This window comes from Manis pentadactyla, chromosome 4 (assembly GCF_030020395.1).
Source record: "Manis pentadactyla isolate mManPen7 chromosome 4, mManPen7.hap1, whole genome shotgun sequence".
Classification (NCBI taxonomy): Eukaryota; Metazoa; Chordata; class Mammalia; order Pholidota; family Manidae; genus Manis; species Manis pentadactyla.
In genome coordinates, this window is record NC_080022.1 from 136,314,491 (window position 1) to 136,336,604 (window position 22,114).

General features: G+C 52.5%; 3 protein-coding genes and 2 long non-coding RNA genes across 14 annotated transcripts; 2 read left to right on the top strand and 3 right to left on the bottom strand.

The window, feature by feature from the left end:
- Positions 1-1,581: 1,581 nt before the first annotated feature.
- On the top strand, positions 1,582-5,607 carry LOC130683451 (uncharacterized). Its single transcript, XR_008997183.1, has 3 exons — positions 1,582-2,020; positions 4,679-4,911; positions 5,419-5,607. It is a non-coding gene; the product is annotated as an uncharacterized LOC130683451 (long non-coding RNA).
- On the bottom strand, positions 3,866-6,747 carry C4H17orf49 (chromosome 4 C17orf49 homolog). 4 transcript variants are annotated; one of them, XM_036896004.2, is made up of 6 exons: positions 6,539-6,747; positions 6,259-6,353; positions 5,553-5,654; positions 4,701-4,891; positions 4,374-4,478; positions 3,866-4,127 (listed from the first exon to the last, which is right to left on the bottom strand). In XM_036896004.2, exons 1-6 carry the CDS (start codon positions 6,557-6,559, stop codon positions 4,123-4,125), a joined length of 519 nt encoding a protein of 172 aa, XP_036751899.1. In that variant the 5' UTR covers positions 6,560-6,747; the 3' UTR covers positions 3,866-4,122. The 4 variants fall into 4 exon arrangements, with proteins under 4 accessions (XP_036751899.1, XP_036751898.1, XP_036751902.1 ...); XM_036896003.2 differs by having other exon boundaries at positions 3,866-4,131; XM_036896007.2 differs by lacking the exon at positions 5,553-5,654 and having other exon boundaries at positions 3,866-4,131.
- Positions 6,748-6,877: 130 nt separating this feature from the next.
- On the bottom strand, positions 6,878-8,561 carry RNASEK (ribonuclease K). Its single transcript, XM_036896009.2, has 3 exons — positions 8,353-8,561; positions 7,617-7,693; positions 6,878-7,207 (listed from the first exon to the last, which is right to left on the bottom strand). Exons 1-3 carry the CDS (start codon positions 8,428-8,430, stop codon positions 7,066-7,068), a joined length of 297 nt encoding a protein of 98 aa, XP_036751904.2. The 5' UTR covers positions 8,431-8,561; the 3' UTR covers positions 6,878-7,065.
- A 142-nt stretch (positions 8,562-8,703) lies between these two features.
- LOC130683450 (uncharacterized) lies at positions 8,704-19,820 on the top strand. Its single transcript, XR_008997182.1, has 2 exons — positions 8,704-8,967; positions 19,419-19,820. It is a non-coding gene; the product is annotated as an uncharacterized LOC130683450 (long non-coding RNA).
- ALOX12 (arachidonate 12-lipoxygenase, 12S type) lies at positions 9,288-21,846 on the bottom strand. 7 transcript variants are annotated; one of them, XM_036895999.2, is made up of 14 exons: positions 21,256-21,843; positions 20,544-20,745; positions 19,393-19,474; positions 19,168-19,290; positions 18,953-19,056; positions 18,566-18,726; positions 17,574-17,717; positions 16,546-16,755; positions 13,927-14,013; positions 13,554-13,723; positions 12,957-13,078; positions 11,023-11,123; positions 10,732-10,902; positions 9,289-10,628 (listed from the first exon to the last, which is right to left on the bottom strand). In XM_036895999.2, exons 1-14 carry the CDS (start codon positions 21,388-21,390, stop codon positions 10,449-10,451), a joined length of 1,992 nt encoding a protein of 663 aa, XP_036751894.1. In that variant the 5' UTR covers positions 21,391-21,843; the 3' UTR covers positions 9,289-10,448. The 7 variants fall into 7 exon arrangements, with proteins under 7 accessions (XP_036751896.1, XP_036751894.1, XP_057356953.1 ...); XM_057500970.1 differs by lacking the exon at positions 21,256-21,843 and adding an exon at positions 21,129-21,213; XM_057500971.1 differs by lacking the exon at positions 21,256-21,843 and adding an exon at positions 21,033-21,108.
- Positions 21,847-22,114: the final 268 nt, after the last annotated feature.

Below are 22,114 nucleotides of genomic sequence, written 5' to 3' on the forward strand. Positions count from 1 at the left end.
GACTAGGGGCTCCCTTTGATATCAGGATAGAGTTGATTTTGTGTATCTGGTCAATTAGGGTGCATGTTTATTATGGGATGTTGAGTTAGTTTGGTTGGTCTGGGCCCTGCGGACAGCACTGGGGTTTGAAAGCCAATGTAAGTTTGAGGCAAGGAGCTGATTGTGAAGCTGCTTTAGTTATGCGGTTTCTGACACCCACAATTTGGAGAGTGTCATCTCGGAATATCAGGAGAACCTACTAGTGTTCTTTGGGCGATGGATGAGGGCTTGTTTTGGGGACTCATAGTCACTGGTGTATATGGACAAACTGAATTCAAGTAGTCATGCTGGTTTTGGGGTACAGTCTGTTGTGGGGTGCCCTATAAGTTTCTAAGCTCGGATTAGATTTGAGGGGACATGAAGTTCAGTTAGGAGCTGTTTTTCTTAGCTTGAGGTGGAACATAATAGGAACCAGGGAGCGAGTTGGAGGGCCTTCTGTGATCGTGGGTCCTTGACGGGGAGCAAAGCTTTATATTTGGATGTTGTGGAAACTTATTTTGAGGGCAAGATATGCCTGTGTATACATAGATAGCCAAGAAACTTTTTCCAGGGGAGAAACAAGGTGAGGGCTCAGGGTACGGGACTAGGGTTTTGGGGTGTCTTTATTTGGGGGTGTTTGCCACTTTTTGGGTTCCTTGAGAGAAGCTGAGGGATGGATCATAAGGTGAGATTGATTTAGGGGCTCACTTAATTTGGAGCACGATGCTGGTTTAGGATGTCCTTTGCTTATAGCTCCCTATTCTAGAAATTTCTTCCTTTGGTGAACCCCCAAATATGTCCAGGATTTGAAGGGAGAAATTTGGAAAGGGAGTGTATCTCCTTTTATTTCTACATGGCCTGGGCAGATTTGAAGGGGAAAAGGTGGTTTCAGACTCTGAACCCCATTTTCTTAAGGAAGCATGCCTCGGTTTGGGGGAAGGTTGGGGAAACTGGGGTGTCTTGTGGTAAAGTGGACACCCCTGACCAGGGCAATGCTGTTGGAACTGTGGCAAAGGAGAAGTGGTGGTGGTACAAGGAGGTGATTCTTGTACCCTGATTTTCTAGGATGAGAGCCCCAAACAGAAAGCAGACAGAGGACTAGGAGTGTGGGTGAGGTGGGTGGGGGAGGGGTTCCCCACGGCAGCAGGGACTAGGGGGTAAGCCAGGCCAGCCCTGCACGCCTGGGTCCCTGCTCTCTTCGGCTCTCCTCCCCTCTCTCCCTCCCACCGCCCACCCCCCCAATCCAAGGAAAAAAAACTGCCTGTGCAACAGCAATGGCAGATTCCAATCCTCCAGGCTTTCCTAAACCACCACGGAGATCAGCCAGGGGGGAGGGGAGGGGAGGATCGGGCTTTCCTGCTTCCCTAAGACTGGGGCTATGAGCTTGACCTCCTGGCCCCTAGCCCTTCGAGGAGTGCCCCCCCGGTCTGCAAGCCAGGTTTCCTGGACCCTAGCCCCCGAGCGGGGGGGCCTAGAGAGACGGGGAGGAGGAAGGAGGGAGTGACTTCCAAAATTGGCATCGGGACAGAGCAGGGCTGGCGGGAGGCAGGTGAAAGACGGAATTTTCCTGAAAAAACGGGGGCATCTGAGAACCCCAAATTTGGGGAGCTAGTCCAGGACAGTCCTGCCAACATCCTAGATTTTTTTGGTATTTTTTGGGGCCCCCGGGACCCCTCTAGATGGGGTGAGGAATGTAGTGTTGGGGGAATCTGACTGGGGCACTGCAGCTGCCTCTCCCGCCGAGTTGGAGACGGATGGGCTGGGACGGGTTTGGGGGGGTGTCCCCAATTCTGACTGGGAATGGAGGAACCCCCTCCTGAGATCTCTTGTGGGGGTCCCCCCTCCCTAGGGCACTCCCCACTCCCTGAGCCAGCCGAGAGGAAGGAGGCCAGCGATGCGACTGGGGCGGCTCCTTTCTCCTGCACCCCAAATGTGAGGGATGCACCCCAAATTTTGCTCCCTTCAAAATAGGGGACCAGGATCTCAGGGGAGAGTAGCTGAGGTAAGTGGGGAGGAAAGTGTCCCCTGTTTTCAGGAGAGACGTGGCGGTTGGGGGGAGGTTTGGAGGTGCGTGCTGGGGTGGGGTTGGGCTTTGTCAGTCTTGAAACTGGGGGTATGACTGGAGAGACTTTCTCTTATGCCCCTAAACTGCAGCCCCCCAGAAGGAAACCAAAGGCTGTGTCCAGAGGGCCCCCCAACATCCCCAGCCATTACTATAGTGTTTGATTTGTTTCACCCCCACAAAGGCTCTGCCGAGAATGGGTGCTGGGGGCAGCTGTTCAGTTTGGGGGCTACGGAGGGTGGAGTGAGGAGCAGGAGGCCTTGGCAGGATTTGGTCTAGGACAGCTTGGGGTCTTGAGGGGGTCTGACATTTCCTGGGGCCTAAAAAGACTGCTTACACCCACCATCTTAGATCTTTTTGATTGTAAGAGTTTTGGGGGGTGTGTCGGAAGGGGGGTGGTAAAGGGTGGGATGGGAGGTGAGATGGTAACTTTTGGGTTTTAGAGCATATTATTTTGATTTGCGGAAGAGATTTTGGCCCTTGAATTTTGCTTTCTGGGGGTGCTTTTTCAAAATCAAGTCCTGGACAGGGGAAAAAGGCCGAGGGAAGGCCTAGGGTGGGGGTGGGGAGAGGCATGTTTGTCTCAGTTTAAACGTGGCTCTCTGGGGTGGGCCTACCTTCCTGGGCCTGGTGGATGGGCTGATGGGGGTTGTTGCGGGGGGTGGGACTTGGGTCCTGGGGGCCATGGGGAGTGGGAACAGTGCTGGGGCTTGAGTACCTGGCCCCCAGGTCCAGACAGCCCTCTTCCTGGGCCCTGCTGCTCCCCTTTTCCCCTGGCTTCCATTTCCTGCCTTTGGCCTCCATCTTGTGGCAGGCCCAGGGCCCAGGGCGACTTCCGGCCCCCCTCTCCCAACCATGTTCCAGCCCCACCACCTCTGGACTGCCAACTCCCAACCCTGCTGTCCTTGGCCTTCTGTCTCTCCTTGCTTTCTCTCGGGTTCTGACCCAGGGAGGAGAGGAATGGACACAGGAAGCCTTGGGGCCCTGCCCTTGCTGATTCGGGAGGCAGTTTGTTGGTCTCCCCCAGTCTTTCCCTATTTCCCCCACCTCTAACCCCAGCCTAGAGAACCCCTGAGGGAAGATGACTCCAGTCTTATTACAGAAAGCTCACCCTTTAGGCCCCTCTCCCTCCAGTTGCCTGCTCAGCTCCTAGCCCTGGTTTCTTGTTTTCCCCAACCCTTCTTGGGGCCATTTTTGCATTTTAAGCCTTCTCTCTCTCCCTACTCTTGGTGGTGGGGGTCTTCACAGCACTGTCTCGTGCTCCCTTCCTCTCAACCCACCCCAGTCCTGCTCCCGCCCCAGCAGCACACTGTGGTTTGTACGGCACTGTGGCCACGTCCAAACCACACTGTGGTGTTAGAGCGAGGGTGGGGGAGGCACCGCTGAGGCTTGGCCCGAGGAGGCCACCCTGGAGAAGCGACACAAAAAACATCTGGGGCCTTCTTGCGAGGCTGTGGGGGCACGGGGGGAAGAGGGAGGTATGAAAGCACTAGAAAGAACCCCTCTGAAATCCCCAGGGTAATCCTCGGGAATACTGACTGCCAGAGACCCTGGGAGTTAAGTTCTGCCTCCACAGAGCAAAGTGGAGCTTTTTTCGCCCACACCCAGCTCCCCTGGCTCTAGCAGCACAGAAATATTGGCACTGGGAAGAGAGTCTGCCAATATTGGCTGTGCTGCTCCGGGCAGGGTGGTGAGAACAGCGGAGCAGAGGCTGAGCCCCTGGGGGCCAGGGAGAGAGGGAACTGCGCCTTGCACTCCAATAATGTTAAGCTGAAGGCACCAAACTGAGAGGGAAATCTTTATTGTTTTTTGTATCAAAAGGTCCATCAGATGGAGGTCAAAGGGGTTGGGGCAAATGCTTATACAGGAACAGCAAGGTGGGTGGCCCCAGCAGCCTTTCGACCCTCTCTCATGCAGGCCTTGCTCAGAGTCCCAGGCGATCCACAGGTCCAGGGAGAACAGTGAGAGGGGTCAGAGGTGGAAGGCTCAGCGAGAGAGCAGAGGAGTATCAGCAGAGGTCATGAGAAGGCCAGAATCCAGGGTCAGGCTGTCTGGAACAGGAAGTAAAATGGGCCGAGATGGAGCAAGCCCCATGTATGCTTTTAAGACAACTCCCACCTCCCCAAAGCACCCAGCTCCGTACTGCCCCAATCCCCTGCACTCTGAATGAGGGAACCTTCTCTTCCAAAGCCCCTTCTCAGGGAAAGGGCTGCTGCTGAGACCCTCCCCTACCATTCAAGTGAGCACTTCTTTCCCACCCCTTCTGCTCGTGTGGGAGGAGGAAGACTCCTACCCTGGTCGAAGTTGAGTTTCTTGGCTGGAGGAGTTTCTCCTAACCCTTCAATATCCACCAGATCACTGTTGGCGTCGGAGTCGTTCAGAGCACTGAGTGTCATATCTGGGAGGGGGGCATAAGCTAGGCTCTAGGTTCTCTGACTGCGCCCCCCGCCTCCAGCTTCCCAAAGCTTTGAGCCCCACCCCTACCCCCACCCCAGCCACTCTCTGGGAACCTTCACTGGGAGAGGAAGAGAGATTTGTCCTTCTTTGACCCAAACCCAATTCTCTCACTGAACCACTGATGGGACCTTTAACCCCTAGGCAGCAACCTCACAGCCCTCACCAGCCTTCTGTTTCTTTATGGGAGGACCCCCGGCCTCAGGGACACTGGAGCTGCTTGGCGGAGGTGCAGCTGGAGGAGGTGACAAGACACCAGATGCCATCTTCTTGGGCCCTTTCTTGGGTGACTCAGCTGGAAGGGGAATCCCAGAGTCTTCATATACCTTGCGCTTCACTGTAGCCTTTATCTGAGCCCTTAAAAGATAAGAGAACAGGTTAGGGAGTCATCAGAGAAGCTGAGGAAGGGAGGGGAGGAGCAGGGATAATGGGCCACTCTAAAGAAATCCAGGGGAGTCCCTTCCTAAGAATCATAGATAGGGCCCCAATCCTTTGGTAGGATTCTCATTTTCCTGAAGCTTTGCACTCAGGGCAGATGGAATATGAAGGGTGGAGTCCCTAAATTGAACAGTGGGAAAGGCCCATCTCCTAATTCTTTTCTGCGAGAGATGTATGGATGTGGAAGGCTACCAGGTAAGCCCTGGTGGTCTACAGGTAGATTGAGACTTATTAGTAGATCATGATCAACTAGTTCAGAATCATAACATCCCTGGAAACACTACAGTAGTCTCAAAAGATCTGTATAAATAAACAGGGAACACCCATTCCCAAAATTCAGTTGTTGGGTACTCAGGCAACCCTAAAATCAAATTCTTGGAAGGTCCTGATTACCAGAACATTTCGGTAACTTCTGACCAATTTTGACAATTCTTTTTTTCTTTCAGTCCTCAAGGGAACAAAACTAGCAACAATGTAGGAAAGGCAGAGCTGGAAGGGAGTTCTGAGGAAGATGGAACAATGGGTATGGAGGAAGAAAGCTGCCCACCCCCCCTTTCTCCGCCAGCTAACCCTCCCTCACACTGTCCGTTCCTTGATGACACAGCTGATGTGATTAAGATCGTCCCCAAACCGCTTCACAGCAGCCCTCAGCATCTCTATCTCCGTCTCCGTCCACTTGGCACTGTCAGAAGGGGAGAGGGGAATAGCGAAAGTGGGAGGAGGAGGCGCGTGGAGCCAGCCCACAGGCTGTGCATCCACAGCAAACAGCCTCCTCCCCGCAGCCCCTGGGGCCCCTTCCATGGATCCATAAAGAGGTTCTCCTTAAAAAAAAAAAAAAAAAGCTCTTAAGGCCCTGTGGAAGCCTGAGGAGCCACAACCACGTATTACAACCATCATCACCTTAGAATACCTCTCTCCCATCAATGTGAACTAGCTGCTGTAAACAGCCACTGAAACCAATGCAACAAGTAGGGGTCTTAAAAACAGAATCCCTGAACGCAGTCCGCAGCAGTCTAAGGGAGTCTCATATTATTTGGTTTGGGTGGGTAGCTTGGTCTGCCGGTTTGCTGCAGGGCAGGGCTCTGAAATGATTCCGGGTTTACAAGCCTAAGTCCGTGGTTTTATCTGTTATTCATTCATTCAACAGTGATTTTATTAACACCTACTCAGCACTGTGCCAGGCACAAAAGGAAACTAACATCTATCCCTGCGTTATAGTGTCCGTGTCCGTGATCCAGTCCAAGCGTCCGCTCTCAGCGTTCATGTCCCAGTCCGTGCTCACATACCCCGCGGGGGAAGAGTCGGCCACGGGATGCAGTTGCATCGTCAGCTCCCCAAGCTTCGTGAAGGCGGCGCCCGCCGCGGAGAAGATCTCTCCGACCTGGGGGTGGAGCAGCATTACGGGGGGCAGGCGCACACACGCGCGCCGTCCTGCCCGGAGCCCCTAGCCCCACCCCAGGCTCCACTCTCGCCCGCTCCCCGCCCGGGCGGAAGAGCCGGGAGCCAACTTAGGGGGCCCGCCCTCCCGTGGCCGCCAGGGAGCGCTATCCGCGAGGGAGGTCGAACCTTTGTGGACGCTGACGTCATGGCCTCGCGTACCTCCTCACGGAGACGCTGCTGCTGCCGCCGCCGCTTCCACGGAGCCGGGACCGCGGAAAGCCGGACAACAGACCCACTCCGGCTTCAGCGTAGGAAGTCCCGCCCCTCCCCGCAGCTGATTGGCTCAAACCGGTCCGGTCTCTCCTCACCAGCCGCAGCTACTTAGGCAGTCTCCGCGAACCGAGGGAAGATACCGCCTCACTTCCGGCCTGGCTTCACTCCACTTCCGCCGGGGGACCGGGACTTCGCAGTTGGAGGGCGACCGCCAGGCCCCATGCCCGCCCCCAAAACAAGCAGACACAAAGCTTAAGAGAAGTTTCTCTTTATTGTGGTACGGGACAAGACGAGGCAGCCGGAGGAACAGGGAATGGTCAGCCCCAGCCTCCCTCCACTGGAGTCGGGCGCCGGAATGGGGTCTGGGATGGGGGAAGATGAGGGGATGGGGAGAGTCCTTAAATAGTGGAGGGGTTTGGAGAGGCAAACGCGACGGTGCTCTAGCGCACCATGTATTCCTTGCGCTTATTGAGCCGAACTTGGCAGAAAGAGAAACCTCCGAGGAGGAGGTAAAGGCCCGCGGCGATGAAACAGTTGTAGCTGACTTGCTCATACAAGAAGTATATGTTATTGGGGCCATTCCTAGGGGTGGGGATTAGGCAGAGAAGTGTCAGAAACAATAGCAGCCAACATTTACTGAGCACTCACTATATACTAGGTGTTCTTCTAAGTGCTTTTACATGTTTTATTAAATCGAATTCATAACCCTATGGGATGAATTTTTTTATAGCATCCGCTTTGCAGAGGTGGACCGAGGTAGAGAAGTAGAACACCTTAAGCTACACTTAAACTGTGGGTTTACGACGATCCCTTAAGTCTGACTCCCAAGACTGCTCCAAGCTATTATGCTAAATAGAGCAGCACCTCGCACTCAAATCCGTAGCCTCCCAGGCTCCAAGCATCTAGCCTCCGGCAATTCCCCGTCCATAATTCTGACCAGAGGCTCAGCCACCTCCCACCTGCCTCCAGCTCCGCCTTTCACCAGACTTACTCAAAATCTTTCTCGGTGAAGGGAACGTCCTCAATTAGCACAGCGGAATGGACATTGAAAAAGATTCCGAGCATTACCTGAAATGAGGAAATGGGTAGGTTGTAGAACTCTGGCACCCGATCTGACATTCCCTAAACTCCTCCTACTTCTAATGTTGCCACAACATCTGGGTTTGGGAATTATCATATCGAGCTGGGACTAAGAGTGGTTGTTGCTGAATTCGGACTCGGGACACCCGGAGTGCGGCGTGAGGTGATGGCTTAGACACTTGGACACTTGGCTGGGGCAAGGGCAGAAGAGTGAGCAACCCAGGAACGGAACTCATATTATCTTCTTTTCCGGGGGCGTCATTACCACGGGACAAGGCGAAAGAGGTCAAGAGGAATAGGCACTTAATACTACTTCTTCCTGGAGAAACAAGGCCCCAGCTACCCATTTAGGGAACAAGCGCACCCTTTCCCCACTACCCTCCACTCAGCTCAAGTGTCTCTCAAGAGCCCACCTTTCCTTCCTTTTACCTTGAGGGTTCTCCAAATTTACGGGACCCGTGTCCCATTCCAAGCTTCAGCTACGGCCGGCCCCGCCCCGCTCTGGTTCCCCATTTCTCAATCTCAGTTGTCTCGTTCTCCAGCGGCTAATGAACCACCCCTCCCGGCCTGCCTGCTGCCTTCTAAGCCCTCGGCCCTCGAATCTCCCGCTCAGGCCCTCTCCAGTTCTGGCCCGGCAGACCCCTCACCAACATGATCACTCCCCAGGCGCTGAGGACGATGCCGCAGGCGGCCAGCTTGGGCCCACAGCACAGAAGCGACGCCATGGAGTCGGGGATCGTCCTGGTGTGGGCCAAGTGGAAAGGCGGTGAGAGGATGCCCCGAATGCACCGGGTACAACAAGCTGGATCTGGGAGCTCCCAAGGCCGACGACTGAGAGCCGCAGCAGCGGCTCGGGGGGCATGGCCTCCGGGACTAACCATAGTGCCGGGGGCCCCCAGGCGGAGAACACCGGCCACCTCCAATCCCATCTTAGGGTTCCGGCGGGAAGAGGCAGTATCTGAAATCGAAGTAGCTCCTCGGGGTTCCCTTATTGATTTGTGTAGCTGAGGCTCGAGTACTGTAGGAGCAAGGGTCTCCGTTTTCTTGGTTCCTCCCTCTCCAGCTTAGAGTGGAAGGAGCCACCATGTCACGTGGTGTGGCATATGCATGTGACGAAGAACCGGCAGTAGCCGGGCCTTGAAGAAACAGCAGCTGCTGCGGAACGGTTGGTAACCTTGACGATGAGTGCTTAGAGGATTGGAACTATCCGATTTTTCCGTCAGATACCTTAGTTTTGGGTGCTATCCTGTGATGGGGAAAGGGTAAGTGAGACAGATTTACACCTAGAGAGAACGCCTGTTTTCTTTCTACTCATACCTACATTTTCAAATAGATATTCTGACAGAGTGAAAGGAGATAGGAGCTTCTTTACAAGGCGAAACGTGCTGTTGTGGCTGGAAGGCTTTAAAATTGCTGAGGGTTCTTGGCATTGGAAATAGTAACATTTTCTTAGCAAACGTGGAATACTGAATAGTTTTGATGCCAAATTCAGGAAAAATACGTGCGTTAGGAAAAGTTAAAGGAAAGCACACTCAATGGGCAAGTTGTGAAGGGGAGTGGTCCTGCTAAATTTACTAGAAAAAGGACAAAGTACACAAAAAATGACACTTAGCTTCCCTACTGTAAACTAAGGAAACTGATTATAGGTCCTTTGAATAAAGTAGGGTACAGGATATTAAAATAGGAATAGATCATCCTCTCCAAAGAAAAAGTGTGTGTAATTCACTGGTGAGAGAAAGATTTGTAATAATTATTCAGGGAAATAGGAGTGGGGTGTTTGAAAAAAAATTTCACACTGAGCCTGTTGTACCCATTTTAGTGAGGGCAATGATCATAGCATAATTGAGGGGTCATTTTCCACCCAAGACCCCAGAACCAAAGAAACACTGTCAGTGGTTAGCATAACGCTGTGCTATTTTTCCATTTATTTTGTACATACTGTTCTTGAAAGGGTTGTGAGAGAAGCTGGAACCTGGGAAACTCAGAAAACCGAGGTACTAGAGTTGGGGAGTGGCCTTGAGACATGAATTTCTTTTGTTTGAAACTTTCTTTGGAAGGAAGCCATTTGGGGGCCAAAGTTTATATTCTGTTCTAGGAGCAGAATTTTTTTCAAGAACTTTTGGGGTAGGTGTGGGAATAGAAAGAACAGGGGTCCAGAACAAGTTCCAAAGAACCAATTTAGGAATTTTTAAGTTTGCCACCAAGCATGAAGTCTGGCTTCTGGGAAAGGAGAATTAGTTGAGGTAGTTGATTTCTTCAAGAAATCTTCCCTGACCCACTGAGAGCATTCACTGGATGCCTTGCAAAGTATGGTCAGTGCTGCAGGCCAGCGCAGGTACCCTGTGCAAGTAGTGCCACTGAAGGCCAGTCCAGCCGCAGCCTGGGCATGTCCCTTGAGCAAAGCACAGATAGTTCTGCATTTTTAAATGGTTGATTAAACCAAAAGAATAATATTTTGTGACATGTGGTGTTCATCTTTCACTGTCCATAAATAGTCATACTTACTTACATGCTGTCTGTGGCTGCTTTTCTGCCTAACAGGGAGAGTTGAGTATACTTATTACCTGGTCCTTCACAGAAAAGGTTTGCTGCCCCCTGGGCTAGTGGGATTCTGATGTAGGGGATCTAACTGGGAGAGGCAATTGAGCCTTAGCAGCTGAGACTTAGGTAACCATGAAATCCAGGCTGGAAATGTCAGTAATAGTGCTGGTCTGAAGTCTTCCAGGTGGGGGCACTGTAGAGCTCAGATAGTGACACTGTTCTCTATGTAACTGGGCTTCAGGTATTCATAGGGTAGGTCAAGTTGCTCATTCCGGGCTGTAATCTCTCTTTCCAAATTTTCCAAATCTGTTTGGAATTGGCTTAGTACAGCCTTGGCCTTAGGACCTGAGAAATACTTTTCTTTGTGATGCCCCAGAGGCACCTAAGAAAGAACAAAGAATCAGCGGAAGGCAGAAGCATCTAGAGCTTAGTCCCTCTGATGTTCCCCTTCCAACTGTCATTTCCTTTCCCGAGTCCTCTCTCACCATGTCTGGCTGGCGGCGACCCAGATGCCATGTGATGGTCATTTGAAGACAGGCCTGTCGGACGTCAGGCAGTGAGCCCATCACTGTAGCGATTGTCACATCTTCCTTGGTGGTGGGTGGGGGCATCCGCATTGTGCACGGGGCATTAGGAACCCAGGCATACCAGTCCAGCTGGGGGAAGAAACTGCAACCCTAGGATCCTGGTATTTAGGGTTTGAAGCCCATCTCTCCCGTGGGCATCCCAAGGTTCAGACACTTGCCTTCAGGGACCTGGGCTTTCAGCTGTCGTACCTGGCCCTGGTTGATGGCCCCATGCTGGGCAGTGCACGTGAAGATACACATGGTAAGGAAATGGCAGAGTTGATTCTGGGACTGGAAGGAGACAGGGAAACCTGGGCAGGAAAGGAACAAGGTTTAGAGGTAATAGTATGAGAGGAGAGAAAGGCTAAAGTCTTGGGATGTATGTATTTTGAAATTGATGGGTGTTTGTTCATTTATTCAAATATATTTGCATCAGACATGGGTTTCAATTCAGGCTCAAGCAATATAGTTTGGTTACCTTAGGCCAATTACTTAACTCTCTGAACCTCAATTTCTTCTCCTGTAAAATAAGGACCATACCTATCTTATAATTCAGATAAGGTATCAAAATAACCTGGTATGTAACAAGTGCTCAATAAATAGTAATTATTTTTATGGGAGGGTTGGGGGTTGAAAAGATCTGAGTGATTATCTTCTGCCTCAAAATCTGGTTAAGAATTTAAGGATCCTTCCTCATGTTCTCGGGATTACAAATGTCTGAGCTATAAGGTGAGGAGTAAGAGAGCTCATGGATTATGATGTCACTGCCAAGAGAGGTTTTCTACAAGTTATCTCAGCTAATCATTTTACAGTCCAGGTAGGGACTCAGGCCCAATAATTCTGTCAGTTAAGTGGAACAAATAAGTCATTCCCCTTTTATAGATAACAATCAAAGATCCAAAAGAGATTAAACTGTTGGGATTCCACAGTTGGGAAAAGGCAGAGGCTGACTTTGAACTGACCAGGGTTCCTGACTGCTATTCTTAGGCCATTTTTAATGTGAGCACATTTCCTCTAAGAAAGTCTGTTGAGAAAATTAGGCAAAGGTGAGCTCTGAAAACTGAGAAAGAGCGCATGAGAAGCAGTGGAGGTTAAAGTTAATGTGTGAGTGTTTATTTTTATTTTCTAAATGAAGATATTGGTTGGGGGAAGGATGGTCAGGGAGGGGAAGACGGTCTTTTGGGGGCATGTGGCACCTAAGTGACACTACTGAGATGTACTAGAAAATGTTTGATCCCGGAAGGTGGGTGGTGCTGGTGCTGGTGCAGCCAGATTCTTCAGGGGTAGGCTCGCTCCAGAGTGCAGAGTCGGTTTATTGCTCTCTGCATCTCCAGGGCCTGGCCATAACTGCGCCTGTCAATGTTGGTAGTTGTCCCACAGAGGCAGGCATGTTGGTGTGAAGTGAGAGGGGCATGGACCAAAGTGTGATTTGGAGCAGCCTAGGCAGGCCCATGTATGCTAGAGAGGAGAGGAGGAAACCCAGTGAGAGCTGAAGGAAGGCTCTTTCTTCCCCAGAGGTTAAAATGCAGGTGGGGGTGCTAAAGGTAGTGACTAGATCCTAGCAAGGATGGGGGTTGTGGGGAAGGCTGGATTGGCCTAAGAAACGTGAGCCCCTAGGATCAGATACTGAGTTTGAGTTTGAGCCAAAGTGTGTACACACTGAGTGTGCACCAGGGTGTGCGCCTGCACTGTGGCAAGTGTGGCGAGGCCTGGGCCCTCTGGTGGGCTGGATAGCAGCACGCAGGAGGACGGGGAGGGGAAGCCGGGGTGGGTCATCGTGGACTCTGGTGGGGAAATCTCCCCATTTATATCCTTCAGAAGAGAATCAGAGAGCCCAGCAGGGCCTGGGCAGGCCTCCCTGGCTGTGGCTCTGGCCTGACGGGGCCCATGCGGTGTGGGTTGGGGGCATCTGTGACCTGGGGGGGGATGGAGTAGGGTTGGGTGGCCAGCGTCCCTGAGGACATAATCTAGGGAATCTAGAATTGTCCTGGGTCTCAGAGGTGGGGATGGGATTCAGTGCTTTCATGTGTGGAGGGACAGGAGGTGTGATGAGGGGTTGGGGCCGGGTCCCCAGAAGGGCAGGGCTGAGAAGGGGCTCTGGGCTGAGTGTCTGAGGAGCCCCCATCTTTGGGGAGGGAGCTTACCTCGGTGCTGGGCCTGGCACAGCCCCAGCTCAGTGATCTCCCGACACCAGGCCTGCAGCTCAGGGTCCCCTCTCACGACCTCGTCCCTGTGGTAGAAGAGGTGGACGATCCCCTCCACGTACCTGCCCGGAGGAGAGGGCTGAGCACCTGCAGAGCGGAAGGCCACAGCCCCGACCTCTGCTCCTCCTCTGGCCTCTCCCCAGCTGACTCTCACTGTGTCTGGGGACACAGGCTTCAAGGCCTGCCTTTTGGGACATTCCCCAGCTCTTCCCACACACTAGTGTAGACAGGAAGGAAATGCAGGTCATTAGTCTAGGTTGAGAGCCACTTTTGTTGACAGAAGTCCTGGTTTGTCCAGACCCCTCAGGCTCCCAGTCCACAGCTTTCCTGACCCAAGCTGCCTCCACCCTAGTCTGCTCCTTTTCAGACCCCACCCACGGATCTCTCACTCCTCATCTCTCCCAGGATCGAGTCCTCTGCTTCTCTCATCCCGAGCTTCTTGTTTTCATGGTTTTCTGGCCCCAAGCTGACGTCAATCCACGCCCCCCTTTCCCTGTCCCTGCTGCCCCTCCATTTTCCAGCGCCCCTCTTACCCACCGGGCAGTGACCTCCCAGAGCTGTAAAGCATCCTGGGCATAGAGAGCAGTGGGGATTCCCAGCAGGCCCCGATCAGCCAGGTGGTCAGGGGGACAGAGGGAGCGGTAGGTCAGGTGAGCCAAGGCCCGACGGAGCAGCTGTATGTGGCCCCCTCCACCTGTGCTCACCGCCTGGGATGGGAGAGAGGAGAGGCCTTCAGGAAGAAGACAGAGCACAGAGTACCAGGGGCTCATGGTGAGATTTTCATGTTTAATGACATGGGTGTGAAGGGACAGGGTTTAGGGGTCAGGAGAGTCACATGATGAGTCTGGGATCTGGAAGGTGGCCTGAGATCATACTGAGTTAGGCAGCCTCACACCCGTTACCTCCTTACCTTATCAAATATGCCTCCATCTGAGATGAGTTGGGTCCGCGCCCGGGTGTTGATTTCCATAGTGTAGCGGATGTGCGGGATCAGGAGCTGGGTCAGGGAGATCGGGGGTGTGGTAATAGAGGCTGAGCTGGGTCCTTCCTTGCAGGAGTGGCACCCAGCACGGTGGCCTCCTCTCCTGATGCTTTCCTGCCTGCTGCTGCCCGACAGGCCGGCTCCCTGTTTCCCTGATCACTACTCTCATGCTTTTTATATCCCCTATAAGTCAGGCTGTCAAGCCAGACTCACCTGTGTTTCACTCTACACTTGATTCAGTTTGATACTGTCCAAGGTAATGGACCCTCTGTGTGTTAATCTGTCTCATCTCCTACCTGTCACCTCATCTGTCAACAGGGTGACAATAAGGCCTCATCTCGGGGCTGTGGTGATGCTTACGTGAGTGAGGTATGAGTTGTTTATACACGTAAGTGCTCAAGTTGTAGCTGTGGTTATTTTTTCTAATATTTCCTCCTCAAGTGTAGGTGTGCCTTAAGAATCAGCCCCTTTTGGTTTCCTTTTATACGCTACCATTTACATCCTTGTAGCTTATATTAGCCTCTGTAGTCACTTTCAAAGTCACAGCTCCGTCTTCTGGTCACTTTGCTGCTGGGTTTTTGGGGAGTGGGTACTTTAAGGCAGAATTTGAGGAGCCGTACTGAGCTACCTACTTAAGCAGCAGAGGGGCCATCATCAAATCTGCCCCCACCCTCCATTAGGAACTTAGGCCCCCTCTGTTTTTAATAACTTTTTTAAAAATAGCTTTTCCTTAGCTATTTTTTGGTCCTCACGTGCATTTTTTAAAATATCAGACTATTTGGTCTTAATTTCCACCCAGTTTACATGTAAGTTTCATGCCGTGTTGGTATTTATCTGAGTTGTGATGCTGGACACAGGGATCAACCCATGTGGTCCCTTTGGTGTCAAGATGTCAGGCAGCTCACATTGATCTGAAACTCTTCAGAAAGTTCATGAAAGATGCTGAGTGTTATAGAAAACCCAAAGTCCACTTGAGGACAGAAGATACCAGCAGACAAACACCACCTAATAATTATAATAATAATTGTAAGAACTAATGTTTTTCTTAGCTTTTAGCCTGTGTCACACTATTGTATCATGCTGTTGTATCCTTAAACAACCCACAATGGAGCTCCTGTTATTCCCATTCAGAGATGAGGATGCTGAGCACACATCTAGTAAGTAGTGAGAACAGGCTTCAGAGTTCAGACCCTGGCAGTCCGGACCCAGATCCTGCACATGTAACCTGTGACATTTGCGGCTGAGCCCTTCTGGGTGTCCTGATAACAACTCAGCTGTTTGCCACCAGATGACTTTGTTATTGTGAATGGAGATAGGTGTGGAAGGGATGAACTGCTAAGTGGGGATTTAAAGTGTGAATATATAGACTAAAGCTATTCTCGATGGTGCAGATGGTGATACTGGAGCACCATGAGGTCAGTATTCCAAGATTCTATTAATCATACTGGTCTCCATCTTGTCTATGTTACCCTGGACTCAAGGAGGCCACAGATACTATTGACCAGGCTTGGGGGTCAGGTGGAGGCCCCCAACTGAAACACAGTTCAGTTCTCCTTACCAGGAATTCACTTGCATATCTTGCCAGCATTTTAAACTTTGTGTACTCAAAACTGAATACCTCATCTTTGCTTCCAAACTGGCTTCTTCTCCTGACTCTGCTGTTTCTGACAATTGCTCTGGTTCATAGCTTATATCAGTTTAGTCCTTAGTTCTTTCTCTGCCCTGTTTCTTGTACCTAAAGTGTCATCACGATTTTGAGAATATTTTTAAGCAAGCAGATGTCTTATTTTGCTGCCTTCTGCCTAGAAATGGATACTGAACTTTTAAATGAAATTTCAGTATTTCTAGGTCAGTATAACACAGCACCCTGTGGGATATAGGGTCACAGAAGCCTAGCACTCTGCCCTTTCCTTCTGTGGTCTTATTCCCAGGCATGCTGAGTTGCTGTCTGCTCTCTTCACCAAGTCTGTTTTTATTCCCTTTTCATACTTGTCACCATCCTGCTAATGCATGTCTTTTTCCTCCTCTCTCCTAGCTTTGAATATGTAGCCTGCTGGGGTGCTCTCCTTGCCTTTTGATCTGTTCCTCCTTGGCAGGCTGCTCGGTCGGGGTGGAACATTCTCCGTCCGTACCTTAGTGTTTATAGGCTGTCTCTTGTCATTTCAAATTCTAGCTCCAGATGTTGTTGTCTGGTTGGCTCTTATGGATATGACTTGCCTTCCTGGCTAAACAGTAAATCCTCTAAAGCAGGAACAAGTTGTTTTTTTTTTTACTGACAATACTGCAGCTATATTGCAGGCCCATTTCTGGATTGTCAGATCTCTGAGAACTTCAAAGGATTCCCTTAATAAGTCTGGAAGAAATGTTAAGTGACTCAACTTAGTTAAAGTACATATCTCCAGATGTGGTGTAGTCTTCTTGTCTTCTCCCCTCTTTTCTTTCACAAATTGATATAAATATTATTGCTGCTGCAATGCCATTTGATATTGGGCTCTTTCCTTTCTCTGGGGTCTGAGCAAGATGGGACCTGGAGGGTAGGGGATGTACCTTGAAGACAGGGTGCAGCTCTGGGAGGCACCTCATGGTGGCCACGGCGATGACTTCAGCCACCAGGTGAGTGTTCAGCAGATGATACTGGAGCTGGTGCAGCTGGAAATCTGAATTTCGGACCCAGGACTTTGCCAGGAGCCAGGCAAATGGGGGATCTGAGGGCAGGAACAGTGGTGGGGTTGGGGAGCTGGGTTTAGGAGGCTGGATCTGGGAAAAATAAATTAAGCAGTTACTGAACACCCACTTTCTGTATGATGTTATGCTCAGCATTCTTAGGGAAATAAAGATGAGTAAATAAGATTATTGCTTTTTGGGAGGTTATAATCTAGCAGGAAGACCTAGGACCCTTCCACCCTGCCTCTCACTAGCTGTGGTGCTGTGCAAAGTGCCCTGATGGTTGGGTTGAATGCAGGGGAGTCAGAAGCAGAGAATCCAGTAGGGAGTCCTAACAGTGGTTCGGGAGACACATGATAGGGATGTGGGCTGAGGGGGTGAGAATTGGAGGGGGAAGTCAGGTGTGTGAGATGATTAACAGCATATCTTAACTGAGTGTTGAGAACTGTGGGAGAAAAGATACTCAAGAGACAATGGGTATTTAGAGTCAGAAGGTACTAAGAGATTAAAATAGTGATTCTCCAAGTGTGTTTCCAAACCAGCGACATCAGCATCACTTTGGAACTTTCTTAGAAATGCACATTTTTAGTCCTCACCCCACACCTACTGAATCAGAAAACCTGAGACCCAGCAACATGTTTTAAGCCCTCTAGGTGATTCTGATGCACACTAGAGTTTGAGAACCACTGGGTACAGGATGAGAACCCCAAAAGGCCATTATGACTCTTGAACAAGTACTTCTAGTTGGGTGAGCCAGGGAGAACCAGGCTGCAAGCAAAGAGTGACCAGAGGACAGGTCTCACCATGTGAGGATGGGACTGGAAGCCACGAACCAGAGGGTTAGGTCCCTGGGAGAGAACTTGGTGTAAACAGAGAACAGTGTTGGGAGGAGGCTTCCCAGGGCGCCTCACCTGGATGACCATAGGTAGCAGCTTCCCGCTGGGTTCCATCTTCAGCATGACCAAGGGGGCAGCCAGGTACTGCTGCTCCCCTCGGATGACGTTGGCTGGAATTCCATCCAGAAGGATGAAGTCAGCCTCAAACAGGGAACCATTCTGGGGGAAGGAGGCATGTTAAAGAGTTCAAAGCCTACCCCCATGGGACCAGGGCAAAGGGAGACATCATTTAAAGACAATTTATCTAGCTTTTTGCCATCACCCTGCATCAGTACCCTGCATCAGAGTGCTGTTAGCTGAACCAGAGCATTTGGTCCAAATCCTATCATTTTAAATAAGTGAAGAAACAGCTTAGGTGAGGGTAGATGTCTTACATAAGATGTGGGGTAGCAGGTTGGGGTTTAGAACCAGACCTGTTCAGTCCATTTTGCGTTACAGGCATTGTAAGCTGTCCCTCTGTCAAGATGGCCAGGCCTCCCCTATCATCTCTCCCACCAGCTCAGCAAATGCTTTCACTCCCTTTCTGAATCTTAACCCCTCTGCCACATAATCCACAGAGGTTCACCCAACTCCCAGTGCCGCTGAGCCCAGCACTCACATGCAAATGGACATGCTCACATCCCACCTTTCTTGTCTTCTTCATGGCCAGCTAATCTCCCACAAACCCAGCTCTCCTCCAGGAAACCTCCCCAATTCTCCTGACCTGACCTTTTTTCTTCCCTTCTCCCTGCCTGTGAACACTGTTATGTGGAGCATTGACATCAGTCAGGGAGTGTCATTGTCCCTGCTAACATCTCTGGCCCCATCTGTGCAGTGGGACTCCATCTTGTTCCCCTTCCATGCTGGGAGCTCCTCAGAGTTCTCCCTACATATTTCACCATCTCTAAGTATTTTCCAGCATTGTGGATTACCACAACCTCCTTTCCCTGGACTCATCTTTGGTCCCTCCCTTCACTGCTTCTCCTCACACAGTCAAAGAGAGAACAAAACAGAGTGGAAGGAGGTACCTGGATTTCTTTCTCCATCTGGGCCCCAAGCGCTTCCATTCCCGAGGGCAGCACTAGCCGGGAGGGCAGGGAGGTGGAGCGTCTCAACAGCATGGGGTTGGCGCCATTGAGGAACTGGTAGCCGAAAAGCTCATCGTCCTGCCAGCACTGGTGAACCTTCTCTGTGGAGTTGGGGTGGAGTGCAGGAAGAGGATACTTACCCCAGCCCAGCGTCCTTCTCCTCCAGGCTCTACCCCAGTGAGCAACCTGACTCCAGCCCCTGGCTTTTCATTCCTGAGGCCTCTGTGAGATGATCAGGCACAACAGGGGCTCATCTAGCTGGGAGTTATAGGGGACTATGGGGTGTGAAGGTCGGATCATCAAAAGGGGCCTGGGGGAGCCACTGACCAGCCAGGGTGCTCTTCTGGCCCCAGAAGATCTGATCAAAATCCTCCAGGCGGTCCCAGGGGCTCAGAAGGGTGTAAGCTCGTTTGAGGACCATCTCCAGAGCTCTAGGACAGGTATTGAGGCATGAACCCTTTTCCGGATCCCTCAACCCCTCACCATTTACCACCATTCATGGATCTCCCAGCCCTTATTCTGAGTTCCAGGTCTCTCCTCACCCTGCTTTCAGTGTCCATTCAAAGTCCAGTCTTTTGTCCTCATGGAATCTCATATTTGGGGGCAGTTCATCCTTACACCCTGCAGCTATTGTCAGGGGTAGCCCTTCCTTCCAGGTGGCCCAGCTAGAAGAAGGGGACACGGCTTCAGGGAGGATGTCCATGTCAGTGATGGGAGCAGGGGCAGGGGAGGGGGAGACAATAGGGGGCATAGGGATGGATGGTCACCGGTATATCTGTTGTCTTTCCTTCAGTTCCTTCTCTCGATGCTTCTGGAACATGTCCAGTGGATTGTGTCCTGCCAGGCGGGCTGGGGAGACATGAAGACAATTGGCTGCAGAGTTCTGTGTGGTCTGCTCCCTGCTTGTCCTCATCTTCCTTTTGGTAGTCAGAGCCCATGTGTTCTGTCATGCTCTGTTGCTTTTACCAGGCTGTGCCTCACTTGATCCATTCCCCAGACACCCTTATCTCATCTTTCCTGACTTTGCACTCCTGGGTTTACTTATCTCAGCCCTCATCCCCTGCTTTGAGACAAGTCTCAGGTTTGCCACCTTCCTCTTTCCCTACTTGACCCATTTCATCAATATCTATGGTTGGATAAATCACCCTAATTAAAGTGATAAAGTGCAATCACCCATATGCCGGTACCTATCTTCCACTCTGTGTTGCTTTGGTTTATTTCACATCTAAAGCCTTACCCACCACACCTTAAACTCTCCTCAAAAACCACTGAGGAACAGCTTGGTTTGTTTTCTTTGCCTGATGACATCACCTTTCTTAGATTCACCCTCATGGTCTGTTGACTGATGTGAACCTGCTCTTAATCTGTATTACACTCATCCATGTCAGTCACACAGTTCATGTTTCCATGCTTACTGCCCTTGTGCTCATTTGCCCCATGTTCATCTCTCCTGTTTCCCATAGTAACAAATTCTCGATGTCTGTCCCCATTCACTCCAATGTGCTCCGTGGCCCTCACAACTGCCTTTCACAGTTCCCCACCCACACCTGCTCTCCAAGTCATATGGTTTATATGCCTTCCTCAGCTGTCAGCTGCTCAGGAGTCGCCCGCAGGTCCTGGTCCATGTGCTGCTCTTACTGTCCTGTGCTAACTTGTTCCCGGTCACTAGTGAGCCCCTTGCTACCTTTCTGCGCCTTTCTGTGCTCCATCATTAACGCAGCTCGCATTCCCTGTCCTCACCTCTTGCTGACCGGCATCTCCACATGACCTAGTTCTCTGGCTAGTGTCGTTCGCTGCCTTTTATTCTGTGTACTTTGGGAACTGTAGCTTTCCTCCGGTTTCCTGTCTTCTCCACCCTTAACCTGCCGAGCCCCTCCTCTGCCCCATCCCGCGCCGCCCAGGGCCCGGCCCCCCTCACCGGTGCCCTCGGGCAGGCTCAGCATGCCCAGGCCCTGCACCCAGCGGTAGCACGGGAAGTCGGCCTCGGCGCAGGTTCCGGGGCCCTGCACCGTGACGCGGTCGCAGAACCACGCGTCGTCCACAAGCCAGTGGTGTTTGCGTAACTTCACGAAGAGCAGGGGCCCCAGGTCCTGGGGAACGTCGCTCTCAAACTCCTCCTCCTGTGGGGACCGGAGCCCGTGGGATTTAGCGGCAGCGAGCGTGAGAGGCTGTTCTTTCGCGGGCTGGGGCGGGGGCCTGAGGGTGGGCGCGCGGAGAGGCGGGTACTTGGCCGAGGCTCCGTGGGCCTGGCCTCTGAGGCAGCCTGCGCTCGTCCTGCCTGTGGACCCCTGCGCGGGGGTCCCGGTGGCCGCAGGGGACTGGGGTTGCCGACCGCTCAGCATCACCCATATCGGTCCCTTCCCTGAGCCTGGCTCGCCCGCGCTCCCCGGGGAGCCTCCCGTCTGACCTCGAATCCCAGCTCGCCTCGGGCTCTGGGGCCGTCTGGGGAAGGAGCGGAGGTTGCGGGGCGGGCCCCGGGAACGGCAGAGTGGCCGAGCCCGACCTGCGCCGCGGGCGCTGACTCCCTAATCCCCGTATTCCCAGTCGGCGCCGTCGCGCAGTCACTTGCCCCCGGCCCCCCGCGTCCGGACCGCTGTCCGCCGTGAGCCCAGCCCGGGCGGCCCGCTGACCTGGCCCCGCGCCGGCCGCAGCTGCAGCTCCAGCTCCGCCTCCCCGCGCGCCCCGACCAGCCACAGCTGCACGCGGTTGTACGACCCCGAGAAGAGCCAGGCCCCGGTGGCCACGCGGATGCGGTAGCGGCCCATGGCAGCGTCGCCGAGGGGGAGCGGGTCCTGCGCGCTTCCGGATCGCCCAGGGTCGCCGGCGGCTGTCCAGGCGCCTTAGGGCCAGTTCCCGGCCTTTAAAGATGAGCTGCGTCCCCGCCCTTGTCACAACTTGAGGCGCTCGCCAGTCCCCGCCCCAGACAAGCCCGAACCTGCGAGCGGTAGAGCCGGCGGTGGGAAAAGAGCCGTGCCTCCGGGTCTGAGCGTAGCTGCAGGGAGATAAGGGGTCCCTGGTGGGTGAGGCCTGGGGGTGGCTGCGCCCCGGCGTCTGTGGACCTCCCGGGGAGCCGTGGGGCCAGGCGCCCCGGGGCTGAAAGGAGCAAGTATGGGGACGCTCCCCGAGGACTCCAGGCCGTTTGGAGAGCTAGAGGCATGTGGGGGTGAGTCGGTCTTCAAATGGAGGAGAAAGTCTGCTTTTCTGGGCTGGGACCTGGGAAGTCCTGCCTGGGAGGCTGCGCTGCCCTCCAGGCACGTCCTGCTGCTGGCCCCGGTGGCCCCGAAGTCAGTTCCCGATTTTTCCACCGCATATGAATCCAGTCCTCCAATGAATGACCAGGGGCTTCCAGGCCGCCTAGAACCTGGAAAAGTAACAGCTGAAAGATTTGCTCCCTTCCTGTCTCCACCCAGTTCTACACAACCGGGCATTGGTAGCCTAGGAAGACAGGAAATCAGAGACGCCTGAGTCAGGAAAGTTATGACAACCTTC

Bases quoted from the DNA above. Each gene is read 5' to 3' on its own strand.
- C4H17orf49 (XM_036896003.2), bottom strand. From the start codon at position 6,559: ATGACGTCAGCGTCCACAAAG. The intron at 5,655-6,258 runs GTATGTGAGCAC...CCCTTCTGACAG, and splicing joins GCCGACTCTTCCCCCGCGGG to TGCCAAGTGGACGGAGACGG. The intron at 4,132-4,373 runs GTAGGAGTCTTC...TTCCTGTTCCAG, and splicing joins GAAACTCAACTTCGACCAGG to ACAGCCTGACCCTGGATTCT.
- RNASEK (XM_036896009.2), bottom strand. From the start codon at position 8,430: ATGGCGTCGCTTCTGTGCTGTGGGCCCAAGCTGGCCGCCTGCGGCATC. The intron at 7,694-8,352 runs GTGAGGGGTCTG...TCCTCATTTCAG, and splicing joins CCTGGGGAGTGATCATGTTG to GTAATGCTCGGAATCTTTTT. The intron at 7,208-7,616 runs GTAAGTCTGGTG...CCCCACCCCTAG, and splicing joins TTCACCGAGAAAGATTTTGA to GAATGGCCCCAATAACATAT.
- ALOX12 (XM_036895999.2), bottom strand. From the start codon at position 21,390: ATGGGCCGCTACCGCATCCGCGTGGCCACCGGGGCCTGGCTCTTCTCG. The intron at 14,014-16,545 runs GTACATCCCCTA...TCCCTGACCCAG, and splicing joins AGCTGCACCCTGTCTTCAAG to CTCCTGATCCCGCACATCCG. The intron at 10,903-11,022 runs GTACGACAGCTG...TTCTTCCCCCAG, and splicing joins GGGCCATCAACCAGGGCCAG to CTGGACTGGTATGCCTGGGT.